The sequence below is a fragment of the Lepidochelys kempii genome, chromosome 1 (genome assembly GCF_965140285.1).
Source record: "Lepidochelys kempii isolate rLepKem1 chromosome 1, rLepKem1.hap1, whole genome shotgun sequence".
Lineage (NCBI taxonomy): Eukaryota > Metazoa > Chordata > Testudines > Cheloniidae > Lepidochelys > Lepidochelys kempii.
Window position 1 is genome coordinate 142,273,927 of NC_136380.1, and position 27,955 is coordinate 142,301,881.

Sequence of the window (27,955 nt, forward strand, 5' to 3'; positions counted from 1 at the left end):
GCTGGACCAAATGGTAACATAGTACTTCTCAGAAAGATCAATATTTGCTTAAATAATGAAGGCTATGTAGCATCTCCATTTTAACTGGGTTTCTGCCATGTAGCCTTCAGGGTGTTGTTTTCTATTTTTCTTATAAATAGGGTACCTTTCACTTTTACAGTGGGATTAAAAGATAGTGAAACATCCAGAAGTGAGCAGCACTCATCTGTGAAGCTCAGGTGAATGTAAACTGAGGATGATGTGTGCCTGAAATGAGTAGGACAGAGTATGCTTTTGTGATATAGAACCATTGACTCTGTTTTCCAATAGAGAGGACTCCATTAGATATATTCTGTGGTTTGACCACCTTGTTAGACAGCTTAAATCTGCACCAGCAGACAGGAGAGGACCATTAACATGTTATATTTTCCCCACTGTGACTATTTGGGTTAATAAAGGTATGTGTGTCATGTAGTGTCTAAGATGGGTGAAGGAAGGAATAAGAGAGATGATAGGTAATATGTCAGGTTGGAAACATACCTCATGAAACCTAATGGATGGCATAAAGTACAACATCTTCAGGGTCACTAAGGAAGATGTTATTCTAACCTACAATATGAACTATATGTCTTGTTAAAATCAGAACATTTCCCATTGTTGTTGTTCTGTCTGGTACAGCCTGTGACTCAAGTGGGCTAATCTCCTGGCTGCATTTTTGTGTGTCATTTTACAATCTGACCTGTTTTTAAATGCTTGGTTGAAGGTTCTCATCATGACTTTCCCTTGGCTGGAGCACCTCCCTCACGACAGCTTGTTGCTGTTTTCATTTACAGATTATTATCAGCAATTCCACCACTTAATTGTCTTTGAGACTTCCAGTAGTAGCTCTCACTACTAACTCATAATTAGTGTAGCATGGAATGTTAGAAGAGTATTTTTTTTAAATTATTCCAATTATATTGGAATATATTCACAATGCCTTACATGCGTTTGCTGACATGAATTCATAGTGCAAAGAAAATATTTTAATTTATTTCTTAGAGAGGCAAATCATTTGTAGCAGATTGCTGTTTCAGGTAGTTGGAGGCAGTGAAAAAGTATAGTGACAGAAGACTGTGTCTAACTGTTCTGGTATTTTCTGCTCTTGGTTTTAAATGAATAACAAAATGCTTCATAAAACAAATAGGACATTCTGTTGTGCATATTCCTGTGGTCTTTATTAATCTAGTTGACATAATATTTCTTAAAGATCCAATTATATGAGAGAGCAAATATATTTAAAAGCTAATCCAGGCTGAAAAACCCAACCTCACTGATTTTACAAAGTCCAGTTGGGTGTTATTTTAATATGCTTCTTTTTGCATTATGAAATCTATAATTTCACATGGATAGCTCTATATATTCATATATAATAAAAAATTGTCTTACTAGATGACAAAATTAGTTGCTTAACACAAGTAGGAACTGGATAAATTCATGGAGGTTAAGTCCATTAATGGCTATTAGCCAGGATGGGTAAGGAATGGTGTCCCTAGCCTCTGTTTGTCAGAGGGTGGAGATGGATGGCAGGAGAGAGGTCACTTGATCATTACCTCTTAGGTTCACTCCCTCTGGGGCACCTGGCATTGGCCACTCCTCGGCAGACAGGATACTGGGCTGGACGGACCTTTGGTCTGACCCAGTACGGCCGTTCTTATGCTCTTAATAAGGCCAAAGCACATATTTACTCCATATAGGCAGGGATACTGTAAGGTGTCTCTTAAGGCAGATATTTGCCTAATAAGAATGGTCTCTTGTACAGGTTTCACTGTGTATTAGTGAACGTTTTGGGGGCCCAATTATGTGAGGTAATGAGTGCCATCAACTCCCATTTAATTTTTTTACCAGAAGACTGGACAGTTCTGCTTAATCAGAACTACAGCCTACTCTACTTTAGTTTTCCTCTTTCATGGGAACGGAGGGAAAGAGAAGGATGCCCCACGCATCTTGCCATTTCCTAAAATATGTGCAATGCCACATCTATGTTCTGTCTGCAGCTCTCCAGTTTCATTAGGAAAGAAGGTGGCCATCATTACGGTTTCATTAGGGCTGGCTCACTTGTGAGAGAAGTTGCTTTCACTTCATCCTAGCCTTATAGTAACCAACTAAGCAAAGGACGAGTCAGATTAAGTTTTTCCCTGAAGCATGCACCTTAATGTGCCTTCTTCCAGAGACTATAAAGCCTGACAGAGTTACTTTTGGCCCTGTGCCATTTTTTATTCCTGTATAGGAACTACAGTTTTGTGTAATTATTATATTTTAGATAAGCTTTTCTCTAAACTTTCAAGAGCACGCTAATATCCATGAGAAGACATGCACCCCATTAAAAGCCATTTAACTGTTTCCAGTCTGTTCACTTACTTGTTTGTCTACTACCCATATAAAATATGTACTACTCCTACAAAGATTTTCACTTAGAGAAATCAGTACTGTGCATAGGCATACCTCTTACAGATAACGATACTGATCTCCTTAGTAAGCCACTTTGAGATCTACTGAGGAAGAGTGCTGTATAAGAGCTAGGTATGATTAATGTATATGCTGGGTGCTGCACAAACACAGAAGAAAAAAGATGGTCCCTTCCCCAAAGGGCTTGCAGTCTAAGTATTATTATTTATTTTATTGTTATTATTACTGTTCACATTACATTTGGCACAACATTGACATTTGTGGGTGAGGGAAACAAGCTTTTGTAAATCCAGTGGGCATTGTAAAAGATTCTGTACACTGATGAGTGTGAAATTTTAAATTAGTGTGAAAACCAACATTCTTCTGCAGTGTTTGAAAGCAAAACACCACATCGCTTACAAGGTAGCAATTCAGAAAGCAATACTGGCTATTAACAAAAGTAAAACTGACTTAGCCAGATGCCCTTTTACTTCAGTGGTCTTTTACATGGGTGCAAGTATCTACCCATAGAAATCTGGTGCCTTAATTGATTTTCATTGCCTAAGCTGTAAGAAAAATAGATGAATGGCATAAAGAGTTACATGTTCAGTAGATTTTATAAGTTATTTCACTTTTAATGATTTAAGATATAGTTAGCAGCAAAGGTAAAGAAGTTTTTTGCTTAGAATATATGACTATAATTGTATCCTTCCACAGGAGGGGACTTCCTACATGACAATCTCTCCAAAGGATTTCTTGCAGAGTGTACCCCAAGTTGTGTTATTGGAGTGGAGGTGGTTAATAGATCCATGCCCCCACAGACTTCCCTTGGCTGTCCCCAGGTTGGGAGGAGGGGTAAGGAATAGGTGGATAAATTAATATACTCCATGGTTGCATTAATTAACTTTTCCTGATAAGTTCCATGGAGCAGAGGAGCAACATATGGCTTGCCCTCGGCTTTTCTATCCTCCTCCCTTTCCCCATATCCCTTCCCTGCATAAACTCCAGAATTTGGGCAGAGAGGCAGATGATATGGTGAGGCCATAGCCCCATTTGTATATGGAGGATTGATTCTTACATGGAGTACCCCTTCTCACACTATTCTGCAGGACATAATCTAGGCTATTAGTTCTTATGTCCTGTCCCTGCAAGATTCTTAATGTATAGGATTAAATGATGTGTGATTGCTCTCTGGTTTACTAGCTTGTCATGACTCTCAGGCAAAGTATAAAACTCTTTGCATGTTTGGAGATGTTTTCTGCAAAAGTACAAAAGTTGCCTTCATTTTAAAGCATAAGGTGACCAGATAGCAAGTGTGAAAAACCGGGACGGGGGTGGGGGGTAATAGGCGCCTGTATAAGAAAAAGGCCCAAATATCGGGGCTGTCCCTATAAAATCAGGACATCTGGTCACCCTACTAAAGCATAATATGCTGAATTTCTTTTAAATTAGGTTACATTATTTACTTTAAAAATATATATTTTGCATGCAAAATGGAAAGACATACAGCTTGTTTTTCAGAACTTGCTGTATAAATTACAATTAAAAGAATATTTTTCTATTCTGAATTTTGCATTTTTTCAGTGAGAGACTGAAATTAATGCATTACAGTCAGGATTTAATCATTTACATAAATCTCCTTGCAGCAAACTCACTAAAAATGTTTTTAAAGAAGCTCTCAAATTTAACCTCAGCCCAGGATGTGAGGAAGCTTCTTAGCAAGGGGATGTATGCAGAATTGCGATCATTCATCTCTTCAGTGACATACAACAGATATTTAGCCTAATCTTAAAGATTTCTGAGACAGCTACAATGAAGAGAAGTTAATAAGACATCGTGTGTATAAGAATGTTTGAAAAATGTATATACCCTGTGATATTCCAGGGTGCAATCCAGAGTATGAGGGATTGTGTTAACACCTGCCCCGCAACCTTAGGCACCTCACAATGTTTTGCTGTTGTAGCTCCCACCCATGTCTGCTCACAAACAGCATGCAGGTTACACACCTTCTGTCTGTCTATCTCTACAGCCCTGATCAGGTAGTGCAGCTCATGTTCATTCTTCTATTTCCAAACAGCAAAGTATTTTCTGGAGGTCTGTGAAGAATTAAGAGTTATTTCTTGGCAGCTGGGAGTTGCATTTGTTCTTCAAGAGCCTGATGCTTGCAGTTCTAATAAATTCACTGGATGACTTTTTCTTTGTAACCCTTTTGGCATGTGCCTGAATGTTCAGTTTTGCCAAGTCTCAGGAATCTGGCAATATGTGATGTTTTTCTTAAAGTCCCAGCTCTTCTAGAAAGGTGATTGTGTGGGAATCTCAGCTTTCATTAAAACATAAAAAGTCAGTTTTCTAGACCTCATGGTTATGGTGGAAAGCTTGAGAACATGACCCAGGTGCACACTAAAGTCACAAAAGATAGAGGGCAGATAAAAAGAACCCTGAATCTATTAATTTTAAAAATCTAATTATTTTTGTGGGCCTGACTCATTAGTTTTGATTGAAAATACTGAATACCATATCACCAGAATAGCTAGCATTATATTATTAAATAGTATGATGTAATGGATATAAGCATTCATGAAACAGCCTTTAAAAATTCTGCATTACAGATGGAAAACTATTACTAATTATAATATTGTAGGGGAATTTTTAAAAATGTTTTAGTTTGCGTCTGACATCTAAGCCATACTTTTACTTTTATTTTTGAGCTGCGAGATGATACATTGAGATTTTGTATAAATTTGTTATCCATCCTGGTGAGAGTCTGATAAATAAAATGAAATGAATGATGCATTGCATTTAGAAGTGAAAAGCAAATAGTACTGAAGTTATTGATGGAATGTGAATTAAGTTTTGAAGCAGAGAAATTTCAGAATATTTTATGCCACTTAATGGATGCACATACTTTTATAGGAATAGCAGAGACTCAAATTTTATAATTCTGGGGAGTGCACTGGCAGCTTCCCATGGGCCAAGAACCACCCCTAGTGTTTATACTCATGCTTATTATTTAGTCCAAATTAAATGTACACAACCTTAGCATTTGTTAGTACTTACATATTTCTTTATAGATACAGATTATTTGTTCGAGTTCCCCAACAACAAACTAAGATTGCCAGAAGTCCAGTTTTCAACTGGAACAACCCGTCAAAAAGGGACCCTGGTGGCTCCAGTCAGCACCGCTGACCGGGCCATTAAAAGTCCGGTTGGCAGCGCAGTGGGGCTAAGGCAGGCTCCCTGACCGGCTCTGCCTGGCTCCTGGGAAGTGGCCAGCATGTCCCCCTGGCTCAGGGGTGGTCATGGGACCTCTGTGCGCTGCTCCCGCCCCAAGCACCGGCTCCACAGCTCCCATTGGCTGGGAACTGCAGCCAGTAGGAGCTGCGGGGGTGGCACCTGCAGGTGGAGGCAGCGCACAGAGCCCCATGGCCGTCTAGGAGCCGGAGGGACATGACACAGCTTCCTGGGAGCCGCCTGAGGTAAGCGCTGCCCGGAGCCTGCAATCTGCACCCCTCCCATGCCCCAAACCCCTACCCCAGATTGGAGTCCCCTCCCTCACCCTGAACCGCTCATTTATGGCTCCACCCTGGAGCCCGCACCCCCAGCCCAGAGCCCATACCCCCCAACACACGCCAACCTTCTGCCTTAGCCTGGAGCTCCCTCCCACACTCTGAACCCCTCAGCCACACCCCCAGCACAGAGCCCTCTCCTGCAGCCCAAACCTCTCAGCCCCAACCCAGAGACCACACACCCAGCTGGAGCCTTCACCCCAATCCCTTGCCCCAGCCCAGTGAAAATGAGCGAGTGGGGGAGACCAAGCAACGGAGGAAGAGGGGATGGAGTGATTGGGGGCAGGGTCTCAGTGAAGGGGCAGGACAAGGGCGGGCCTCGGGGAAGGAGCGAGGCAAGGGTGTTCGGTTTTCTGCAGTTAGAAAGTTGGCAACCCTAATATAAACCAAATGATCAGCTTCATATTGTAGTTACAAGATAAGGAGGGCCAAAATGGCTGCATGTTTAACTTGGAAGGCCTGACTTGGAGCCCACTTTGGGCATTTCTGTTTCAAAATAAATACAACCAATTATCTCTCTCTGATTATAGAGGAGAAAATTTTGGCCTCTTAAAATATAAAATGACATATTAGCCCTGACTCATTTTAAAGGTCTGAGCTATTAATGTGATGGGGGGAAAAAATCAGTTAGAGACTTGCTGACAAATTTCTATAGTAATTTTTCTAGTGAGTTTTCTGAAGTGTAGAATTAATTTTGCACGGGTTTATAGGAATCTGGGGAAGAAAATTCAACAGGCTTCTTTTGGGATATTTCCCCTATTTGTAAATTTAAGACTTGTCAGAATTCCAGCATGTCAGACAGTAATACTGCTAGGTTTACACATTCCAGTAATATTTAGATGAGCATATCATAGGGCTATGCAAAGGTTTTACATACATCAGGGACTAATCCCTGTGGTATTACATCCCAGAAGAACAAGGCAGGTACTGTGAAAAGTTTCAAAGGGAGACCATTTTGATTGATCATTTGAGGGTAACAAGAATAGATTTTAGAACGTGGGGGAGGTGTATTACAGAATTAAATACCTTATTTATTTGAAACTCAAGGTTCTAAAAGCTTCAGCTAATGCCCTAGTTCTCTCACATACACTATTAATCATTTAGACTACTTAAAATTAATACTGTTAAGATACTGTGGCACAAATATCAAAATTCCATTTTAAAATTCTAACAATTTTAAGTGACTTCTAAATTTGGCACAAAAGTAGCATTTGTATTGTACTGACTTCAAGGCTTATAGTCTAATATGAAAATCATATTTAATGGCCAGTGTTGTTCTGTTATTTTCCTTGTGGGGCCTGTCCTGTAGTGGGTGATCTCTGGGACAGATCTCGCTCTGTTAATCTGTTTCCTCACTCCCCCAGGTGGGTATTATAGTTTTAAGAATACTTGATAAAGATCTTGTAGGTGTTTGTCTCTGTCTGAGGGATTGGAGCAAATTTGGTTGTATCTTTGGGCTTGGCTGTAGACAATGGATCATGTGATGTGTCCTGGAGGCATGTAGGTAAGTATAGCAGTCAGTAGGTTTCCGGTATAGGGTAGTGTTTATGTGACCATCACTTATTTGCACGGTAGTGTCCAAACAAAGAGATCCACTTCCTTGACACTACAGATTGACAGAGCGAGACAGGTACCCAGAGATCACCTACTACAGGACAGGCCCCACAAGGAAAATAACAGAACACCACTGGCCATGAAATATGATTTTCATATTAGACTATAAACCTTGAAGTCAGTACAATATAAATGCTACTTTTGTGTCAAATTTAGAAGTCACTTAAAATTGTTAAAATTTTACTTCATTAAAAACATTAAAGAGGTCTCTATCCATATCCAAATTGGATCCCAGCGGTCTATAGCACACCCCAAGCACTATCCCAGGGGAGGCTCTAGTAGCTTTCTTCCCCAATGTAATTTTTGCCCAGACAGACTCTGTCTTATCCATTCCATCACTTCTTATTTCTTTACAGTCTACCTCAGTAGTTCTCAAAGCCGTTCCGCTGTTTGTTCAAGGAAAGCCCCTGTCGCGCCGGACCAGTTTGTTTACCTGCCGCGTCCGCAGGTTCAGCCGATCGCGGCTCCCACTGGCTGTGGTTCGCCACTCCAGGCCAATGGGGGCTGCGGGAAGCAGTGTGGGCCAAGGGACGTGCTGGCTGCCCTTCCCGCAGCCCCCATTGGCCTGGAGCGGCGAACCGTGGCCAGTGGGAGCCGCAATTGGCCCAACCCGTGGACGCGGCAGGTAAACAAACTGGTCTGGTGCGCCAGGGGCTTTCCCTGAACAAGCGGCGGACCGGCTTTGAGAACCACTGGTCTACCTCATTATTGATATACAGTGCTACTCCACCACCTTTGCCTTTATTTCTGTCTTTCCTAAACAGCACATTCCCTTCAATACCTGTACTCCAGTCATGACTACTATTCCACCATGTTTCTGTTATCCCTATCATATCTGGTTTCACTTCCTGCACCAGTAGCTCTAGTTCCTCCATTTTGTTACCGAGGCTCCTCGCATTAGTATACAAACATCTTAATTTTTTGCTGGTTGGCCTCGCTCACATTCTTCACCCGATTAGGCACAGACATTCTACCGCCAGTATCACCTATTAGACTGGTATGTACACTACCCTTCCTCCTTATGTCCATTCTCCTACCCATGGCTGTATCCTTTCTTACTTCGTTTTCTTCCCTCTCAATGTTAAAATCTGGCATGGAGATTACCTGGACATCTCCCAACCATCTCCCCCAGATTCCTAGTTTAAAGCTCTCTTGATCAGTTGTGCCATCCTCCATCCTAGAAATCTATTTCCCTCCTTACTCAGGTGAAGTGCATCCCGAGAGAACAGTCCTCTGTCCATGAATGCTTTCCAGTGGCCATACATCCCAAACCCTCCTTATAGCACCAGTGCCTGAGCTTTCTGTTGATAGTCATAACCTTGTCACACCTTTGTTGCCCTTCTTTAGGAACAGGCAGAATCCCACTGAAGATCACCTGAGCCTCGATTTCCTTAAGCGTCTTCCCCAGCCTGGCATAGTCTCCCTTGATACATTCCAGTGAGAATCTACCGGTATCATTTGTTCCCACATGAAGGACAATCAGTGGATTCTTTCCCGCTCCCATTAGGATCCTCTTCAGCCTCAGGTCCACATCCCATATCTTAGCACCCAGCAGACAGCACACCCTTCTGTTCTCTGGATCAGCTCTTGTTACAGGTCTGTCTATCCTTCTGAGTAAGGAGTCTCCAATCACGTAGACCTGCCTTTTCCTGGCAATAGTGTGATTCTCCAGTCTATCTCCTGTTCCCTCTGGCTGCAAGTCCTCTCGATTTCTATTGTCCCTTGCAATCCTCTACAATCCATCCCGTATCCTCCTGGGGCTCATATTTGGTGTTATCTCCATTGACTCTTGCCCTCTTCCTATAGGACTAGCTGCTCTTCTCTTCTTGCTTGCCCTCTCTCCTTCAGTGACCACCTGCTGAGCCCCTTCTTCATTTTCCAATTCCACAAACCTGTTCCTGAGCTCTGTTTCTCCTTCACTAACCTGTCTTTTCCTCTGCCTGGTTCTTTTAGTCCCATGCTTCCACTGTCCACTTTCCTCACCCAACAGTCTCCCCTCAGAGTTCTTTGCTCCCGCTTCCATCTGCAAGTCTGAGCTTTTCCCTTCAGCCTCCTCATGTCTTTGCTCCATCATCCACTCGAACCCCCTTCTAAACTCAACCAGACTTTCCATCTGCATCTCCAATCCTTGGATCTTTTCTTCCATCAGCTCTATCAGGCGGCACTTCATGCAGACGAAACTCTTTTCAGGTACCCCCTCCAGGATCATGTACATGCCGCAGCTTCTACATCCAGTCATCTTCATTGTGTCTTCCACTGCTTGGTCACTCCCACTGCTGCCTCTGTATCTGTCATCGCTTTCTCACCTAAGTCCTGTCAGTCCGGGAAACACAAACCAAACCAAACCAAACCCCCAACGAGCACCACAACGCTGCCAGACCACGACACACTCCCTTCACTAGCTTCTCTGTTCCTTTGGCTGGCTCTTTTAATCGTCCCCCCAAACTCCTCCAACAGAACTCCCACTCAAACTCCCCTGTTTACAGCTCTGTTTACTGGCTCCTGTGCTGCTGCAGCTGTCTGTGCCACTGCCTGACTGGCTGGCTACCTTTATAGGACCCCTAGTCAGAGAAGCCCTGCCCCCTAATCAGGGCTCAGCTTCTCTCCCAGCACACTGCCCCTACCAGCCTGTATAATACCAGTACAAATACCTACAAATACCTTCTCCTCCAACAGAATTCCCACTCAAACTCCGCTGTCATCTCCATGAATATAGCCTTGCAAAGTTGTCATAAAAAATTACCAGTGACATCATTAAAACAGTCTTTACCATGACGATTTATGTTAATGCAAAAACCTAAACATATTTTGTAAATGAATAGAGATTGTTTGCCAAAGAAATTGCTGCCCCTGGGTGAGTAGAATTGTACAGAGACTTTGTGTAATTTGGCAATGTCAAGTCCCATTCACATAGATAGAAGTTTTGCAATTGTTTCCACTATCACGAAAAAGGGTTTCAAAATTAATGAATAGAGCTGGTTGGGAAACAGGATTTTAGGTCTGTGAAAAATTTTCAGAATTTTTTTCATCCTGAAATGAGGGATGTTCCTGTGGAACATTTCAATTCTGTTGAATCACATTTTTAAATGGAAAACTGTTTTGTTGGGAAAACTTTTGACTAGCTCTACTACTGAGTATGTTAAGTGGCTATTTTTCAAGCTTTATCATAGCTTTCTTATTTCATTTTAAAGTTTAATACTGGAAGAACTTAGTGTACTTCAGACATTAACAACCAGATAAGATTTTTACAAAGTGAGCTATGTTTGTTACTTCTTTCCACAGAACTTAGAGTTTGGGGAAGTTTGTGACAAAAGATTCAATGATCTACTATTGTTCTATCTGAAATGATGGTTTAACTCCTATAGCCTGATTCAGCAGCCCTTACTCATGTATTTTACTTGAGTTGGCACTGTTCATGTAGGTAAGGTTTGTATATTGGGTTTATATTAGGCAGTGTAAATACCAAGTTTAAGCCTTATAATTTTTAATGGATTTTATTAAAGCCTTAAAAATCTGTGTTGTGAAACTAAAATCTGAGTCTTAACTGTGAGGGTGCTTCTTGTGCTGTTATCACGTTCTATAAATACTGGGTGAATCTTATTTAATTCTGATATACTCTAGTCAGTTGGGTAGAATTTTCCTTTCCTACCCCTATTCCCTATATATATATATATAATGTGTGTGTGAGACAAAGTCAGGCCAGATGGCTACAGGAGAGTGCAGATATTAAACTGATAAGAACAGATATAACTTAGATAATTTTTGTACTTCACGGTCCCAGAGACATAAACAAGGTTTTCATCTCGGGGCCAAAAGACCAAAAACATCAAGACACTTGATCACGGCCTTGCATAGACCGAGAGACTACATACACTTTTTTTTTTTTTTTTGTTAATGTTCCTGGAGGCACTGCAATACCAGGTCGATGCGTGGGGTGGACAGAGCAAGCTCCTATTCCAGCCCCCCGTTCCAAAAATCAATTTAAGAGACAGTCCTCAAATAGAGAACATATCAGAGATTAAACTGACAAGAACAGAAACTGTGCTTGATCTTAGCCAAAAGGCCGAGGAAGGTATAAGCAGGTCCCTCTTCCCCTGGTAACTGAGCAGGGGTTACTCCAGGTTAATTACGACACCTGGGGTCAATTAAGAACCTGCCAGAACGGATTAAAAGCCTTCCCCCCCCCATCCAGTCAGTGTGGGTGACAGGTGTTGCGAGAGTGGAGGCAAGCTGAATGGTGCGGAAGCTGACAAGGACCAGGGGAGAACCCCACAGATATAGAGATTGGGGAGAAACCCTACTCTGAACAGGAGCTAAGGACCCTTCAAGGTCCAAAGACCTGAAGAAAAGGACCCTATCAGAAGGGAGAGACTGAGCCATGCATTTGCTGTGGTGCTGCCATGCCCAGAAGGGCTACCAGAGACTAGGGGCTCTCCCTTCCCTGGCAGGAGGGTCGGGAGGAACCCTGCCCAAGCAAAGTGGAGACAATAAGCCAACGGGCATGGGGAAGTAACCCAGGGAAGCTAGCAGCTTTCTTGGGAACTGGCAAAGTGAGACTGCTACCTGTAGGGTCCCTGGGTTGGGGCCTGGAGTAGGGGGCGGAACCTCTCACTGGATGCCCACTGAGGAGGCCAGAAGCCCCAATGAAGCAGTGAGGGCCTAGTAGGCCCAGAAATGGGAAGGCCGCTTGGAGACAGAATTTCCCCATCCACTATAAACAGAGGGGGGAAATTCTGAGAGACAAGACATTATCCTGACCCACCGCTAGAAGGAAGCACAGGACCCACTGAGGCGGAGAAGAAGCCCTGTAGCTTATACTAGGAAGATTTTCAAAGCCTCATTTAGAGGTGTTGTGTAATGAATAGCACATTTTCCTGTTGGTTCTCATCTTCAGTACAGAGTTCATAATAATAATGGTTCTTACAGCAGTTTTCATCTGTGGATCTCAAAGTGATCAAATGATAATTTCTCCATTTCTGCATATGTGGAAATTGTGGCACAGAAAGATGTAGGGATTTGCCAAAGGTCACACATACATATAACAAAGCCATTTGCAACATGGTTCTCAAGGATGCTAGGAATACATATTGATAAACCTGTAGAAATGATATCTATCCTAGTATTTCTTATGTTAGGGAAGGTGTTACAAATACAAATCCTAGAAAGTTGACAGTGATGAATGAAACAGTGAGAGAGGGGAATGATTTTTTTTAAAAACAGCAAAATACATTTTAGAATTTAATGAATTGTGGTTTAGTAAATCAATAGCTTCTGACAGACACTGTGGTGCTTTATAATTCTGTAGTGCTAGTCATAGATGCAGACATTAAACTCTGTAGTGGCTATCATGAAGATTATAATGTCCACAGGCTACACTTGTAGCTTTGCACACTCTTTGTAAAATGTTTTGGGACTCTACATTCTGTATTTATTACTTAAGTCTATAAAATTTGGTGGGAAAATATCTAAATAATGAGAGAAACCAAAAAGATGTAAGTGGGCTGTGTACTAATCTCACTGGGAATAGATATGCAAACCAAGGCTGAAGTAATTTTTGAGCTATTAATAGGGATGGTGGAAGAGTTTAGAATTTTCAAAATATGGAAAAAAACCTATTGTTTCTAAGGCTTACAACATGCTTGTACAAGGCTTGTACAATTAAACAAACTCAAATTGCCCCTCCCCCAAAATCTCTCCAGCCTAAAGCTAAGCATTGTTAGGATCCCAGCAAGGGCATTCGGGGCCAAGGGTCAGAACAGGGGCAAACCTGAGGCTAGGAGTAGCTGAGAAGTTTGTTGTCAAGTCCAGACCAGAGTCTATACTGGGGCAGAGTCCAAGTGAGGTTTCAGGGTCTGAGTCAGGAGACAAAGTCCAAACAAAGCTGAGGTCACGCCAGGAATTCAAAAGCAAGGAGCAGGAACAGCCATGGCATCAACAGAAGATCCAGGCTGTTGCCTGGACACTTTCTGGAACACCTCTTGGGTTCATGTAAAGCAGTGAGCCAATCAGGTCTGTCAAACTCTTGAGGTGGAAATTTCCATGGTCTGTGTCCTCAGCGAGTCATGGGAAGTGGAGTCACTGCAATGGCTCCAAAATATTACACTGCATTTATATGTCAGTCATTTCACAATTCTGTTTGTACCACTATCCTTTTCTGGATAGAATAACTTATACAGCATGTAAGCACTGCTATTTGTGTTACTGCTTAATGAGTTATCTCTAGCATATGTGTTTCAATATTGCCAGATGTAAAGTAATATAACTTGGTGCAAAAATTCCAGCCATACTTACAAGATGTGGGACTCTATCCTGGGAAGCAGTGACTCTGAAAAGTCCTGGGGATCATAGTGGATAATCAGCTGAACATGAGCTTGCAGTGTGGTGCTCTGGTGCAAAGAGCTAGGGTAGTCCTTGCATGTATAAAAAAGGGAATATCGAGTAGGAGTAAAGAATGTATTTGGCACTGGTGAGACCACTACTGGAATTCTGTGTCCAATTCAAGAAAGACTTAAAGCTTTATAACCATTAAAGCACAAATTTTGTGAGCATCACGTCAAAATATACAAAGCAAATATCCTTAAATCAAACTCTAAGAAGTTCTTGAGCAGTTTTGCTTTCTTTGCCTATTTATACGTTTTGGTTATTACCAATGGAATATTTTTTCTTCAGTTTGTGTGTGTATGATGAAATTGATGTTTACGGACATTTAACAGCTCAAAATCTTTCCAAACCTAATTATATGAAACATCTTCGTGGTAAAATGGAATAATTACCTTTATACAAATAAATCCTATGTAGGCTACCCTAAAAGTATTGTGTGCCAGGGTCAAATCCTGTTTTATTACTCATCTTTAGGCCCTACCAAATTCACTGCCCATTTTGGTCAATTTTACAGTCATAGGATTTTAAAAATAATAAATTTCATGATTTCAGATATTGAAATCTGAAATTTCATGGTGTTGTAACTGTAGTGGTCCTGACCAACTCTGAAGGCAGCAGAGGTAAGGGTGGCATGGTATGGCATTGCCACCCTTCTGCGCTGCTGCTGGTGGGTGCTGCCTTCAGAGCTGGGCACTGGGCCAGCAGCCTCTACTCTCTGGCCACCCAGCTCTGAAGGCTGTGCAGAAGTAAGGGTGGCAATACTGCAACCACCCTACAATAACCCAGCATGTTGACCCCCTTCTCCTCCTAAAAACAAAATAAAATAAAAAATACCACATCACCACAATGACAGACTTCTTAAAAGCCCATCTGTTCTGCACAGTCTACTGGGAATAAAGTCTGCACACCATTCCTTTGTGGTATTTTCTGCTCCTTGTAAAGCATGATGTAAAATTACAACATTATGGGCTAGATTATAAATTTACAATCAGCTTGGAGCGAGTTGCATCATGTCAGGAACAGACCAGAGAATTAATTGTGACTTAGACTCTCAAATTCCTCCCTTGCTTCTCCCTTGCTCTGGAGGGAGCAAGTTTACTTCCTCTTTTCATGGAACAGTTCATTCACTCCCTCCTGGTGCACATAGTCAGCTGCTCTGGCCAGAGCTCATCCCACTTCTCACCCCTGCCTACCTGTTCTCTGAGGAATATTCAGCAAGTAGCTCCTGCTTTCCTCTTCTGGCCAATCATCATCAGAGCAGGGCAATGAAAAGGAATGAGAGGAAAGCTAGTGTTGGCTTCTCAGGTCAAAATTTTTGGTGGCCTCAGAGTGCGGCCATCAACTCTTGCTGGTGGCTGCTCTAACACTTTTTCCCTAAAATACTTAATTAGCTTTAGGAAAAACAAATAAATATACTCATATACATGCCCATATAAATGTAGTTTATTTATTGCTTGCTAGTAAGTCTGTTGTAAAAAGTGATATTAACAAACATAAAAGTATCACTTTTCACGGCAGACTTACTCAACCCTGCCAAGCCTGGGGACAAATTAAGCCCTGGATGGCAGATCAGGGTAGGCAGTAGGGGTCAGGGGCGATGGAGTTGGAGGGGGCCTGGGTAGGATTTGTCCCTGGAGAAGCAAACAAATGTATAACAGAACTGCCAGTTGCAAAACTGTTTTTGTTGCTGCCCATGATTTTAAAGATTTGTTCAGATTTGTTTGAATAAAATGTCTAAAATATTCAGAAAATAACAGTATTTGTTGCTGTTGTCACATTAACTGAATGAAACACAGATTTCAATATAGTTTTATCAAGTAGGGGCCAACAGATGCGACTGGGAGAAAAAGCTCAAAATAAGCTCAACTAAGTTTTTGGTTTATTTTTAAGCACCAGCTATACCCTCAGCAATATGCAGAATATAGAGGAAATCATAGTCACTGCTCCAGTAAATTTGGCAAATCAACGTAAAAACTGCCTTCAAATTCTTTAAGAATACTGCAAAAGATCTGTTCCTCTTTGTATTACGTGAAGGCCGCAGTTAGGATTGGGGGCCTGTTGTACTAGGTGTGGTACAGACTCTCAACAAGAAGCAGTCCCTGTATCAAAGAGTTTACAATCCAATAAATAGACACACAATTAAACAACGATAGTCGGACAACATATAAACGTAGTGGAAAAGGTATATAACATGTGCAACGTTTTAAAAACAAACTGCCACAACCTTTCCTCTGCTTTTATCTTACTAGGTGCAGGTGTTTCAGCCTTGGTTGACTCAGTGTGCCATTCTCCTACTCTGCCTATTCCAAGGAAATGGAAGTCGGGGGAAGAAATGTTGTTATTAAATAGCTTTCAAAAACTCTGTCTCTCCATCTCAATTTATCTACAACTGGAGGAAGAGCTGTCATATTCTTGTTAGATCCCTAACTATCCCTCTCCCCCTTCCATTAAACCACCAAAAGGGGCTGTTGCCCATGCTGAATACAGCCTAACAGTGGAACTATATTTTAATCATACATACTGTTTTTTGTTTGTTTGTTTGTTTGTTTTTGTTCTTAAAGAAAGATAGCCTTATTAACATTAGTCAGTAAGGGTTCTATCTTGTTCTATACCAGCATTATGTCCACATGTGTTTTGCAAATGTGCAGTTCTCTATTGCCTTGTTCAATCATAGTTTCAATGCCACAATTAAAATTTATGACATATATACACAGATGTATAGACAGATATTTGTCTGTTTCCTGATGCAAGTTTCCTATCTATATCTGTCTCGCTGTTGCTAAGCTTTCTAGGGCGGGGAGGGTGGCAATAGTGCTGTCATGTGCAGTACAGGCGATATTGTAATAATTAAATAATTAAAGCATTGAGAGCTCTGGTTCCCACCTGTATCCTACTCCAGTAGGCTTTTCTGTTACAGGAGGCTTCTTGAAAAGCTATTCAGATTAATCCAATCAAATGCCCATAGTATTTTGTAACCTACAAGAAAATATTTTTGTGCATCATTTGTTAAAGCTATAATTACCCTATTCATTCACTGACAATAGTCAAACAGATTATAAAGTGCATCAAATACCATAAAGTAACCTGGGAAAATACATTCCCAATCGCAGACACCACAGTTCTGATACACCCTATCGCACACTGGTTCTCAAACTGGTTAGCGAGAATTGCGAACTGGGAGGCCTGACCCCAGCCAGGCATGGGGCTGTGAGCCCCAAGCCCCTCCAGCCCAGCTCCACTGCACCTGCATCCTGTTCCACTTCCAAGAAAGGGCACCAAATAGAAGTTTGACCATGGCACTATTTTTTCCTATGGCCAGCCCTGGGACTGAGACAACATGAGAGGGCTTGATTGTTCAGCAGCTGAAGAAGCACTTTATTATTTAAGGTTTCAGAGTAGCAGCTGTGTTAGTCTGTATCCGCAAAAAGAACAGAAGTACTTGTGGCACTTTAGAGACTAACAAATTTATTAGAGCATAAGCTTTCGTGGGCTACAGCCCGCTTCATTGGATGCATAGAATGGAACATATAGTAAGACAGATATCTATATATATACATACAGATAAGTTGGAAGTTACCATATGAACTGTGAGAGGCTAAATGGACACAAATCTGACATCAGGAATCATAACATTCAAAAATCGGTAGGAGAACACTTCAACCTCTCTGGCCACTCAGTAACAGAGTTAAAGGTGGCAATTTTGCAACAGAAAAGCTTCAAAAACAGTCTCCAACAAGAAAGTGCTGAGCTTGACTTAATATGCAAACTAGATACCATTAACTTGGGTTTGAATAGGGACTGGGAGTGGCTGGTTCATTACATATAATGAATCTATTTCCACATGTTAAGTATCCTCACGCCTTCTTGTCAACCGTCTAAATGGGCCATCTTGACTATCACTACAAAAGTTTTTTTTCTCTTGCTGATAATAGCTCATCTTAATTAATTAGCCTCTTACAGTTTGTATGGTAACTTCCAACTTATCCGTGTGTGTGTATATATATCTTACTATATGTTCCATTCTATGCATCCGATGAAGTGGGCTGTAGCTCACGAAAGCTTATGCTCTAATAAATTTGTTAGTCTCTAAGGTGCCACAGGTACTCCTGTTCTTTTTATTATTTAACAGCCAGACACACAGGCATATACTTTCTCTTGAAAATAATGGGCACCTCTACTGCTAAAACCACTAAAAACCGGAAGTATCTCGAGTCTTACATTAAACGCGGTTTTACCAGCATTGTTACCTCTGGTATTGAAAAACTGCAGTGCATCATTTGCTGCGAAGCTTTGTCTGCTAAATTGATCAAACCACGCAAACTGCAGCAACATCTTGAAACTAGACAACAAATGTCCTCTGCTGTGGAGGCCTCGCCCATGCCATGTTGTGTCGTTACGTATCACCCGAACCAAAATGCCACCTCCGATAGGTGAGGAGCTTGTTCTGCCAGCATGCAAAGGTACTGTGTCCCTTATGCTTGGCAACGATACTGCCAAAAAGCTTAATATACTTTCTATGTCGAATGACACTGTTAAACGCAGAATATATGAGCTGTCTGAAGAAATCAAAGAACAAGTTGTGCGCAAAATTAAACACACGGCTTTCAGTATGTTCAGCCTTCAACTTAATGAAACTACTGCGCACAATTCGTAGTGTTTGTATGGTGTGTTAATGCCGAGGATCTTAAGGATGGGTTCTTATTCTGTGAACAACTTGAAACAACCACAACAGCACAGACCATTTTCAATATGGTGAATGGCTTTTTCGAAAGCAGTGGCATTGAGTAGAAAAATCTTTGGGGTACCAACGGTGCTCCAGCCATGATGAGTGCATGGTCTGGCTTTCAGCAGAAAGTAAAGTGCATGTCACCTAATGTGATTGTCACTCATTGTGGACTCCATCGTGAAGTCCTAGTGCAAAGACATTGTCAATGTGCCTTAATGCTGTGGTGGGTGGTGTTGTACGAGCCCAAACTACATTAAAGAACATGCTCTGAATAGTCATCTCTTTTGAGAGCTCTGCAACGAAATGGGTGGTGAATATGAAGTTTTGCTTTTCCACGCTTAAATCCGATGGCTTTCTAAGGGGAGTGCATTAAAGCGCGCTTTTATACTTCATGAAGAAATGGCAGATTTTTCCCTGCAAAAAGAGAAACGAGCTGAACAAAGGTTCAGTGACAAGAAATGGCTTCTCTGTTTGGCATACCTAGTTGGTATCTTCGATAGCCTTAATGACCTCAATCTGTCACTTCAGGGAAAACGTTCAACATGAATAGACCTGACTAATAAAATCAGAGCCTTCCAGGTGAAGTTGGATCCGTGGTGCAGGAAGTGGGACACAGACAGATACAGCACGTTTCCGACACTTTCCTCATTCAGCAAGGAGGAGGGGGAAGTCAACATAGATAGTGCTCTCAAGTCAGCTATCAGTGAACATTGGAGGGCCCTTCACAAAGAGTTCTCATGCTACTTCCCAGCAGTACCACAAGTACTTCATTCCCTGGTGAAGAACCCTCTCAGTGTGACAGCTGAGCAGTTACCTACTAAGGATATTCCTGCACAGGAACAGTTTGTCACATGATCACGTGAAATTTGATCTCCCCCTGCTGCTGAGGCCTGGGGCTCCTAGCTGCTAGTCTGGCCAGGCTGGAGAGGAACAGGAGTTTTCCTTCCCCTGCCTGGCCTCTGTTGGTGGGGAGATCAGACCCACCTCAAGAGGCAGCACAGAAATGAAGGTGGTACATCCACCCTCCACAGTTCCTGCTGCAGCTCTGTGTGTCGAGCTGGTGGCTTCCTCCCCTGGCAGCTCCTACCATGGCTGGTGGCTTCTGTTCCCGGCTGTTGAGCTCTGGGCTCTCCCCCACCCCTGCAACTCCTGTGCGTCTCCAGACGCGGAGCTTGAAGCTTCCTTCCCGAGCAGCTCCTTCCAGGGCTGGGGACTTCTGCTCCTGGCAGCTGCAGCCGGGACAGTCCGGGCTCAGGGCTTCTGCCCCATCTCCCCCCTGTGCTGCTCCAGCTGGGGCTTAGGGCAGCTTGGGCTCGAGGTTTCCGCCTCCCGTGTCTCCAGCTGGGGCTCGGGGCTTCAGCCCTTGCAGCTGCAGCCGGGCTCAGTGCGCCCATGCTCGAGGCTTCTTCCCCCACAGCTCCTGCTGGGACTCAGGGTGACCCTGTAGGGGCTACCGTCCCTGGGGCTTCTTCCAGAGCTGGGGCATCCGTTTTTCTTGGGGGGCCCTCAAATTGGCCAGGGGCCTCTGCCTTAATCTGCCACTGGCCTGGACTAGCAGCTAGGAACCCACCTCCTGCTCAGGGAACCTTCTCTAGCCCAGCTCTGAAGGCAGCACAGAAGTGAGAGTGGCAATCTTGGGACCCCCTCCCCATGATCCCATTTTGGGTCAGGACCCCCACTGTTAGAACACCATGAAATTTCAGATGTAAACATCTGAAATCATGAATTTGACCAATCTGAAAACCCTCTGGCCATGAAATTGACCAGAATGCACCATGAATTGGTAGGGCCCTAATGATGATGAAGTGAAAGCAAAATTCACACAGCTGCCTCCAAACCAGTTCTGGTGCTCAGTTGCAAGTGAATACCCACTGGTGTCTGAAATGGCCCTGAGTCCTTCTGCCGTTTCCCACTACTTACGAATGCGAGAGTGGATTCTCCAGCCTTCTCACAATAAAGACGAAATCTCAAAACTGGCTTCATGGGAAGAACAACATCAGGTGCGCCCTTTCTAAAACAACATCAAGAATAAAACTTCGTGTGTCAAATAAACAGCGTCAGCCAGCTCACTGATTTTTGGCTGCTGCTTGTGATTAATTGCTGTCAAGTATTAAAATAAAATTCTACTAAAAAATACCTTTTCTGCTTATAACAATAATTCGATAAAAATATTTTAGTCTTAATTTAAAAGCCATGAGAAAAGGTAAATTCATTTTAAGCAATAGGGTTTAAATTTAGCATTTAACATAGTGTTAAATATAAAAATGTGTTTTTAATTTCTAAGGAGGGTCACATTCAGAGGCTTGCTGTGTGAAAGGGGTCACCAACAGAAAAAGTTTGAGAATCCCTGCCCTATCATCAGAGCCTTACATTCACGATGCATCTGATTTATTTTATTTTTCAAAACGTATCTCAGAGGACACACAGAACTTCATTACCTCAGTAACTGTAATTAACTCCACACCAAAAAAAATATGTCAAATGATAGCAAGGATATTATAGATGGATGACATGAGCTTCTTGGGTTTCTAGATGTTTTACTTTTGTCCCTCTTTCAAAGACAACCTAGTTTTCCACACCTCCTTTATGGTAGATATGAATAATACATTGTAATAAGACTATTTTTGAATCTAGTTACTTTTTGTGCATTTGTAGCACCAATACTACCATCATGAGGTGAAGACTTCCAGAATCCCCTTTGGTGTGTTTGGAATAAAAGTATTTAGGAGACCGGAGACAAATTAGAGACGTTGCTGATTATAGAGGCCTCAGTAGCAATTCTGTTGTTTAAAGTTGCGTTGAAATGTACGCATATAGTGGGAATTAAATCTCTTATGATGCATAGAAAAAAATAATGAATGTATTGCCACCAAACTTACAACTTTCTTAATGGAGAAAGAGTTTTCTGAAATGTTATAAATCAGCAAATGTTTTCAGTTTAGGAGTTAGCAGCTGTTATGTGTGACTCAGTTTTCATGTTTAGATTTGAAATCTAACTTTTTCCTTTGGGTTTCTCTAGGTAGCAAATGGGTTGGTCAAGATTGTTCAAAGTGTAGGTCCATATAAGCCTAGACTAAATGTCAGACATAAGCTAGTTTCATTTAAAAGAAAATACCACAAACTCAACAATATATTTCACACATCCAATTACTTATTCAAAAAAAAATTCAACCTTAACTCTGACTCTGCAGTTCTTAATTTTTTAGGACATAGATTTGATTTTTAGAAATGTATATTTTACAATAGGAATAATAGGTACAAAGGAGGAAACTAGTGGGAAGTGATTTGAATAAGAAGCAAATGAGTATGTCTTCATAGAAAGAAACAAAGCTGAAGTTTGTGTATAGGCAGTGTGAAAAGAATGTTTGAAAGCTCGAAGATGAGGGGTAGAGGCAACTAGATAGACAAAAATGTAGTTAATAAAGGAAAATATATATGGTTGGGGATTTGTTTCATTCTGAATAATTGGTTGTGGCTATATGAGATGGGAGTATGCTGTGTGTAGGACAGGAGTGTGGAGTGTGCTACTGTGTAGAGCCCTGCAAGTCCGCGGATAGCCATACGTGAGGATGCGGCTATCCTCAGCCCATTTTTGCGGATCGGATGCGGGTACAAATTTTGTATCCACACAGGGCTCTACTGTTGTGTGGTTTTGGGGGTGGTATACATGTTAATATTTTCTTCTTTAGTGATTTCCTAGATTTTAAGTGACTGTATTGATGTGAAGTGCACTTGTGCAAACTTAATGGTAAATGAGCAAAGAGGTTTTTGTGTGAAAATATTTAAATTACAAAGCCAGAAAAATCGAGTTTGCTCCGGAACTACCCTCATGGAGAGTGATCATGCAATTAACTAATCAAACACAAGATGCTCCAGAAGCCTTACATCATCAGAACAAACTTTCATTTCCTGGCTATAGTCTAAGGGCAGGTAACTGTTACCTGGCAACTTCTGAGGGTTGCTGTCTTTTATAGATGTTCCTTTCATGAGTTTCAGAACACTCAGTTTTCTTCCCCATCTTTAAAGTCCTAACTGTAGACTAGGATTGTTTTACATCCATCAGACTCTGGTTATAGAGAAATAACCATTTTCTTTTTGAGCCTCTGAATGTTCATCCTTAATCTGTCAGGTAGGAGTCTCTGCATGACAACATGATGTTCACCCTAGTCCCGCGTTTAAGATAATTGCCTTCATGGCACTTCTACCCCTGCTGAACCTAGGCAATGCAGCGTGATATTGCTAAGCCTTTCGTTGGTATTTGATACCAATACTTAGTTTGAGCTTTTTATTCTTAATTTTATTTTGAAATATGTCCCGTTTCCTAGCAGATTGCTATGGCAACACATATGGTAAGGTAGCAGCTGATGAGCCGCAGGCTTTATCACTGCTGAATTCAGGGGCTGCACTTGACTCCAGCCTGTGAGTTTCTTCAGGGAGCGACTAATGTAATTCTTCCTTCCCTCCTTCACTGATCAGCTGACTTCAACATCACCAAGGAAACCAACTCTGCCCACACAATTGAGATTTGAGACAAGCAGTACCACAGCCTAAATGGGGTCTTTGGGGCTAAGGCTGTTACAGGCTGGATGAGAAGTTTGCTGAAGTACTTCCCCTTTCTACCTATAAGAGTTTTTTATGTTACTGCGTACAATCCACTTTGAAGAAACAAATTAGCCCCTTTCTACATCTGATCTAAAAACAGAAATATTATAAGGATAACCAAAAAGTTAGAACCCCACTTAAGGACTGAATTTGTTATCATACCTATTTTTTTTTAGTGCAAACGGAGCATATTCTTTAAAGAATACAGTAGATAGCATAATACCTTGAAAACTTCAAATTCTTAGATTCTATAACAGTACTATGGAACATTTTAAACATCATTTTCCTTACTCAAGGAATTTTTGACTGTCAGTACATGGGGTTTTCTATCTGAAGTTTAAGTGTTCACAGTAGAAATCTGTGTGAAGTAAATATCCTGATTAAACATTCGTATTTTGGAGTTTCTTTGGGTTGTTTTGTTCTTGTTAAAGTATAAAATATAGTTGGCTTTGGGCATTCTATTAGTCTAACAGTTGTGTCAAAATGCAGCCAGGCAGAGGATCTGAGTCTGCGACCACAACATTGATCATTCAGTCCCAGATGATAGAAGTTGGAGTGCTGTGGAAGCAGTTTGCTCAGCGCACATAGTGAGGGTAGCGCCTTCCATCACTCTTATCATGACCCTCTTGTCTGTCATTGCCAGTATCCTACAGTCCACATGCAGAAGTACAGTCGTCATAATGTGGAGCCTCCAGGGGAAAATCCTCATGGTTCAGAAATGTTGTCATGACTTCCATGTGGCCAGAGCCTATAATCTTACACAGCAGCTGGTCTCTGCACCCCCACCCATCAGCTTCATTTGGCTCTGAGTCATTTTTAGACTAGGGAAGAACCCAAACAGATGGCCAGGGTCAAATCTGTCTACTGCAAATGCAGAAATGCCAAGGAATACGTGAAATTGGGATTTTTCCGCTTTAACTCTGCATTGACCCCACCCCATTACAAACACCCCTAATTTCTTTAGCTAAATAAATGCTGGCATGATACAGAAATATAGGGTCCAGTAGGGTGAGTACCACATCATAGCTGAAATATCAGGAAGCAACCCTTCTATAGAGCTGAATTTAATAAATGCTTGGGGAAGAAAGAAAAGATTGGTTTTTCAGGGCTCAGTCTTAGACAGGAAATTTGGACTCTGTTGTCTTTGTTCCTTGATTTAAAGGTCCCTGAGAGCAGAGCTTACAGGAGTGGATTTTCCTTTTCTAGTCTCCTCTAGAATGAGAAGAATTTGGTCAGGATCTTTTTTTAAACATTGTGAACACTGCATGTAAGGGGAATCCATCCCCAAGAAAAGAGGGTATGTGTCAGGCACACCAATTCTCAAGAAAGAGAGCATTCCAAAGGGCTGGGGTAGTTTGACTGCCCTTGGTTCGAAAGTTGGGCAGTTGGATGGAAGTTGATCTCAGGCAGAATCTTGAGCAGAGGTTTCTTCCCTTGAGTTTTATGGTATGTTTGTGAAACCTTGTGATTCCTGAGGGTCATCTGTGGCATGCTGTTGGTTTATGGGAAAAAATTGCTGTTTTTTCTTCAATAAATAGCAGGTTTTGTGATTGTAAAGGTATTTAACCAAGAGCAGGATTAATCCACTATATGACATAAGGCTGTTTTTGTTGTTTCGCTTTTTTCTGTTCAATCGTATGTAAATGTATTTGCTTAGCAAGCTAGAAAAGATAGTAGCCAATTTTAAAAATCACTTTTATTCAGACTTGCAGAGACTGAAATAATTTAAAATCTGTTGGTTGTTGCTATCTTTAAGTTGTAATCCACTAGGGATCATCTGACATTTTCAACACTTGATTCCTGTAAGAGGAGCCCTTGCCCTAATGAAATCCCTAGTCAACTCTGATTTTCTCTAATTACTCTGGTGAATGCAATGTTTGGCAGATGATGTGCTCAGTATAAAACAAACAAGCAAACTTTCCAACAGCTTTGAAAGTAGTTAATAGTTTTTATTTGAACAATTATAAAAATTTGAAATATGTGGAATGCCAGAGGTATCTCTTTTATGTAAAATCTTTTTTATGTAAGAACAGTAGTGTAAATATAATTATTCTCATTCAAAAAGCAAAAGCAAAATTCACCAGCTGATAATGTGTCCTTTCAATATCTACCAGGTGTACAACATTTTATCATTAATTCTCCATTTTAAATTCCAAGTGGTTAATGAATACACTGCTGCAAAATTAACTACGGTATTACTAGGAGTGGCTTTTAGGATGTCTTAGCCACATCGAGGTGGAACTGCAACTTTGTTTTACACTCAGGAAAAGAGATTGCTGCTCTACATTTACACAAAACAAATTAATACTAGATTTCAAAGAGCAGAATCTTGTTATGCTAGTTTATGCAGCTTATTGAATGTGCCTATCCAAAGTTCTCAACGGGATGAGCATCTGAAAATTCCTTTTCATGCATTGTAACAGTTCAGCAAACATAGTCATAAAAAGAGAGAATAGAAAGAGGATTTGTTTGTTTGTTTTACCTACTCTCATAAATAGTCTGATCTTGGATTGAGGCCTACATAATCCTCTGGTCACAGGTGATATGGAATGTGTAACAGTGTGTCAGGGTTCTTCCGTTGACTCACTTGTTTAGCAGGTGTCAGCGTAAAGTTACTGAAGTTTTAGCCAGTGGTTGGAGGTACAGCTCTTTAACTTTCAATATGGATATAATGGAGATAGAGAAGTGAAATAGGACACAGCATGTCCTGGAGCGACCTTGGGACAGCCAAGCTCAGGGAGGAATCTGCAAATGAGATTTAATTAGTTATCTAGTTGTTATTTGTATTACCACAGTGCCTAGAAGCCGCAGCCACGGACCAGGACCTTGTTGTGCTCGGCACTGTACAAACAGAACAAAAAGACAGTTCCTGCCCCAGAGATTTTATAATCTCAGGATAAGACAAGAGACAGCAGATGGCTATGGACAGATTAACAGGGGAGTACAAGGAAACAAATTTACTCTTAATATTTATCAGAGAGTATGCAACAATCTAGAGACAATAGAGTCATCAGGAAGGGAATATTTAGAAAACAGAATGTATTACTTGCTACTCCAAAAATCACAGGTTTCCATCCCTTGTACTGAAGAGGAATCTCTCTTGGCAGTAATATAGTTTGTTTTCAGCATACCTAAGCATGTCATTCCAATTCAGGGCAATAGTAAAAAAACTAGTGTATATTACATACTGTTTATATACAAAAATGTAGTTTCTCAAACATATTCTTTTATAAATAATCTATTTTCTAATTGGCTTGTTCTATTATTTGTTATTTATGTTTCACTATTGCTGAGAAGCCCCCAACCAAGTTTGGGCCCCATTTTGCTAGGTACTGTACAGACAGACTGCTCCAAAGCATTTACAATCTAAATAAGTTAGAGAGAGAAAAAGTAGTATTCCCATATTGCAATAAGGAATTGAGGTACAGACTAATAAAGTGATTTGTTCCTGGTCACGCAGGAAGTCTGAGACCATCTATTTATATTCTGTTGTTATTCTTGAGTTATGAAGAAAGCCAGTCCCTGTGTGCTTCAGTTAGAACACTAACTCTGGAACTGTGTTCTTTACTGAGAACAAGACTTTTTGGCTCTCTTCTCCATATTTTTTTCTCCCTCTGGATCATCTTAGTACTACCTACCTTTAACTTTGGACCTATGTGACTTAGCTCATTATCTCATTTCACTCATTTTCTGATCCCACTTGTTCCCATCTGTCTACCTGTCTTGCCTTTGTCCAGGCTGCACTATAATTCCTACTCTTGAATATGAGTTGTACTTAACTGCAAACAAGATTAGAAATTCTAGAGTCATTTTTAATTATTTCATTTTTACGGGCTTCCTGCATCTCTGTTTTCTACATTCTAGAAAGTCCAAAATGAGTTGTAAAGATAGACCAAGATTCCTCATGAAATAGGACCATAATGGCCCACCTTGATTGACTTACATCTCCACACCCAACTCAGAATTGTCGACCTGATTTTCACAGTTCCTTGTGGTCTCACTCTACCTTTCCCCTAACTTTATATTCACTTAAGTCCCATGCTTTCCCAGACTTGGCCCTTCTCTATCTTTTTAGCCTAGGCTCTTCATTGCTGAGAATCATTCTTTCAGTTACGGTGCCCCATCCATCTAGAACTCTATCCTTCATCCCCTCCTTGCTTCCGTCAGTAAATCAAAAACAATACACAGACATACATCAGAGACTGAAGGTTCAGTCTTGAGTAGGGCTTTACATTCGTGGACCAGTGTCTAGAGGATTTGTGAAAGAAACAACTTTTAAAGTGGAGATTGAATAGAGGAGGAGGTTGTTTGGAACACAAGGAAGAACTGGGATTCTAAGTGGAAAATGTATTATATTTACATCATAAAATATTGCAGCATTACATCACAATATAATGTTTTAAATTGCCACTGTTAGGAGTGCATGAATACTACTCAAATGCCTTTATAACTTTTGTGTGATGCTCTCATCCATAGTAAACAAAGTACCAGTATTACTCAATGGTTATAGAATTTTCAGGTGGTACCTATCAAATATGTTTTGTGCAGATCAAAGACAAAAATCTTCGTCCAACAGAAAACTATGTACTGCATTGCTTGTCGTATATATTGATTTATTTCTAAGTAGCCACTTCCCACAGCTCCCACTGACCAGGAACGG

The 27,955-nt window shown here is 41.2% G+C and overlaps 1 protein-coding gene and 1 non-coding gene across 13 annotated transcripts in view; one reads left to right on the forward strand and one right to left on the reverse strand.

Moving 5' to 3' along the window:
- CNKSR2 (connector enhancer of kinase suppressor of Ras 2) overlaps positions 1 to 27,955 on the forward strand; it is a 369,272-nt gene that overhangs the window by 306,139 nt on the left and 35,178 nt on the right. The window contains exon 21 of one of the 12 annotated variants that reach the window (XM_073357223.2): positions 16,217 to 16,550. The exons of the other annotated variants lie outside the window; for them this stretch is intronic. Within the exon in view, the coding sequence (XP_073213324.1) occupies positions 16,217 to 16,386 (170 nt within the window). The 3' untranslated portion in view covers positions 16,387 to 16,550. Of the gene's footprint in view, positions 1 to 16,216; positions 16,551 to 27,955 lie in introns of those variants that run through there. 12 annotated transcript variants of the gene reach the window in all.
- Positions 11,471 to 11,662, reverse strand: LOC140905665 (U2 spliceosomal RNA). Its single transcript, XR_012156908.2, has one exon. It is a non-coding gene; the product is annotated as a U2 spliceosomal RNA (small nuclear RNA).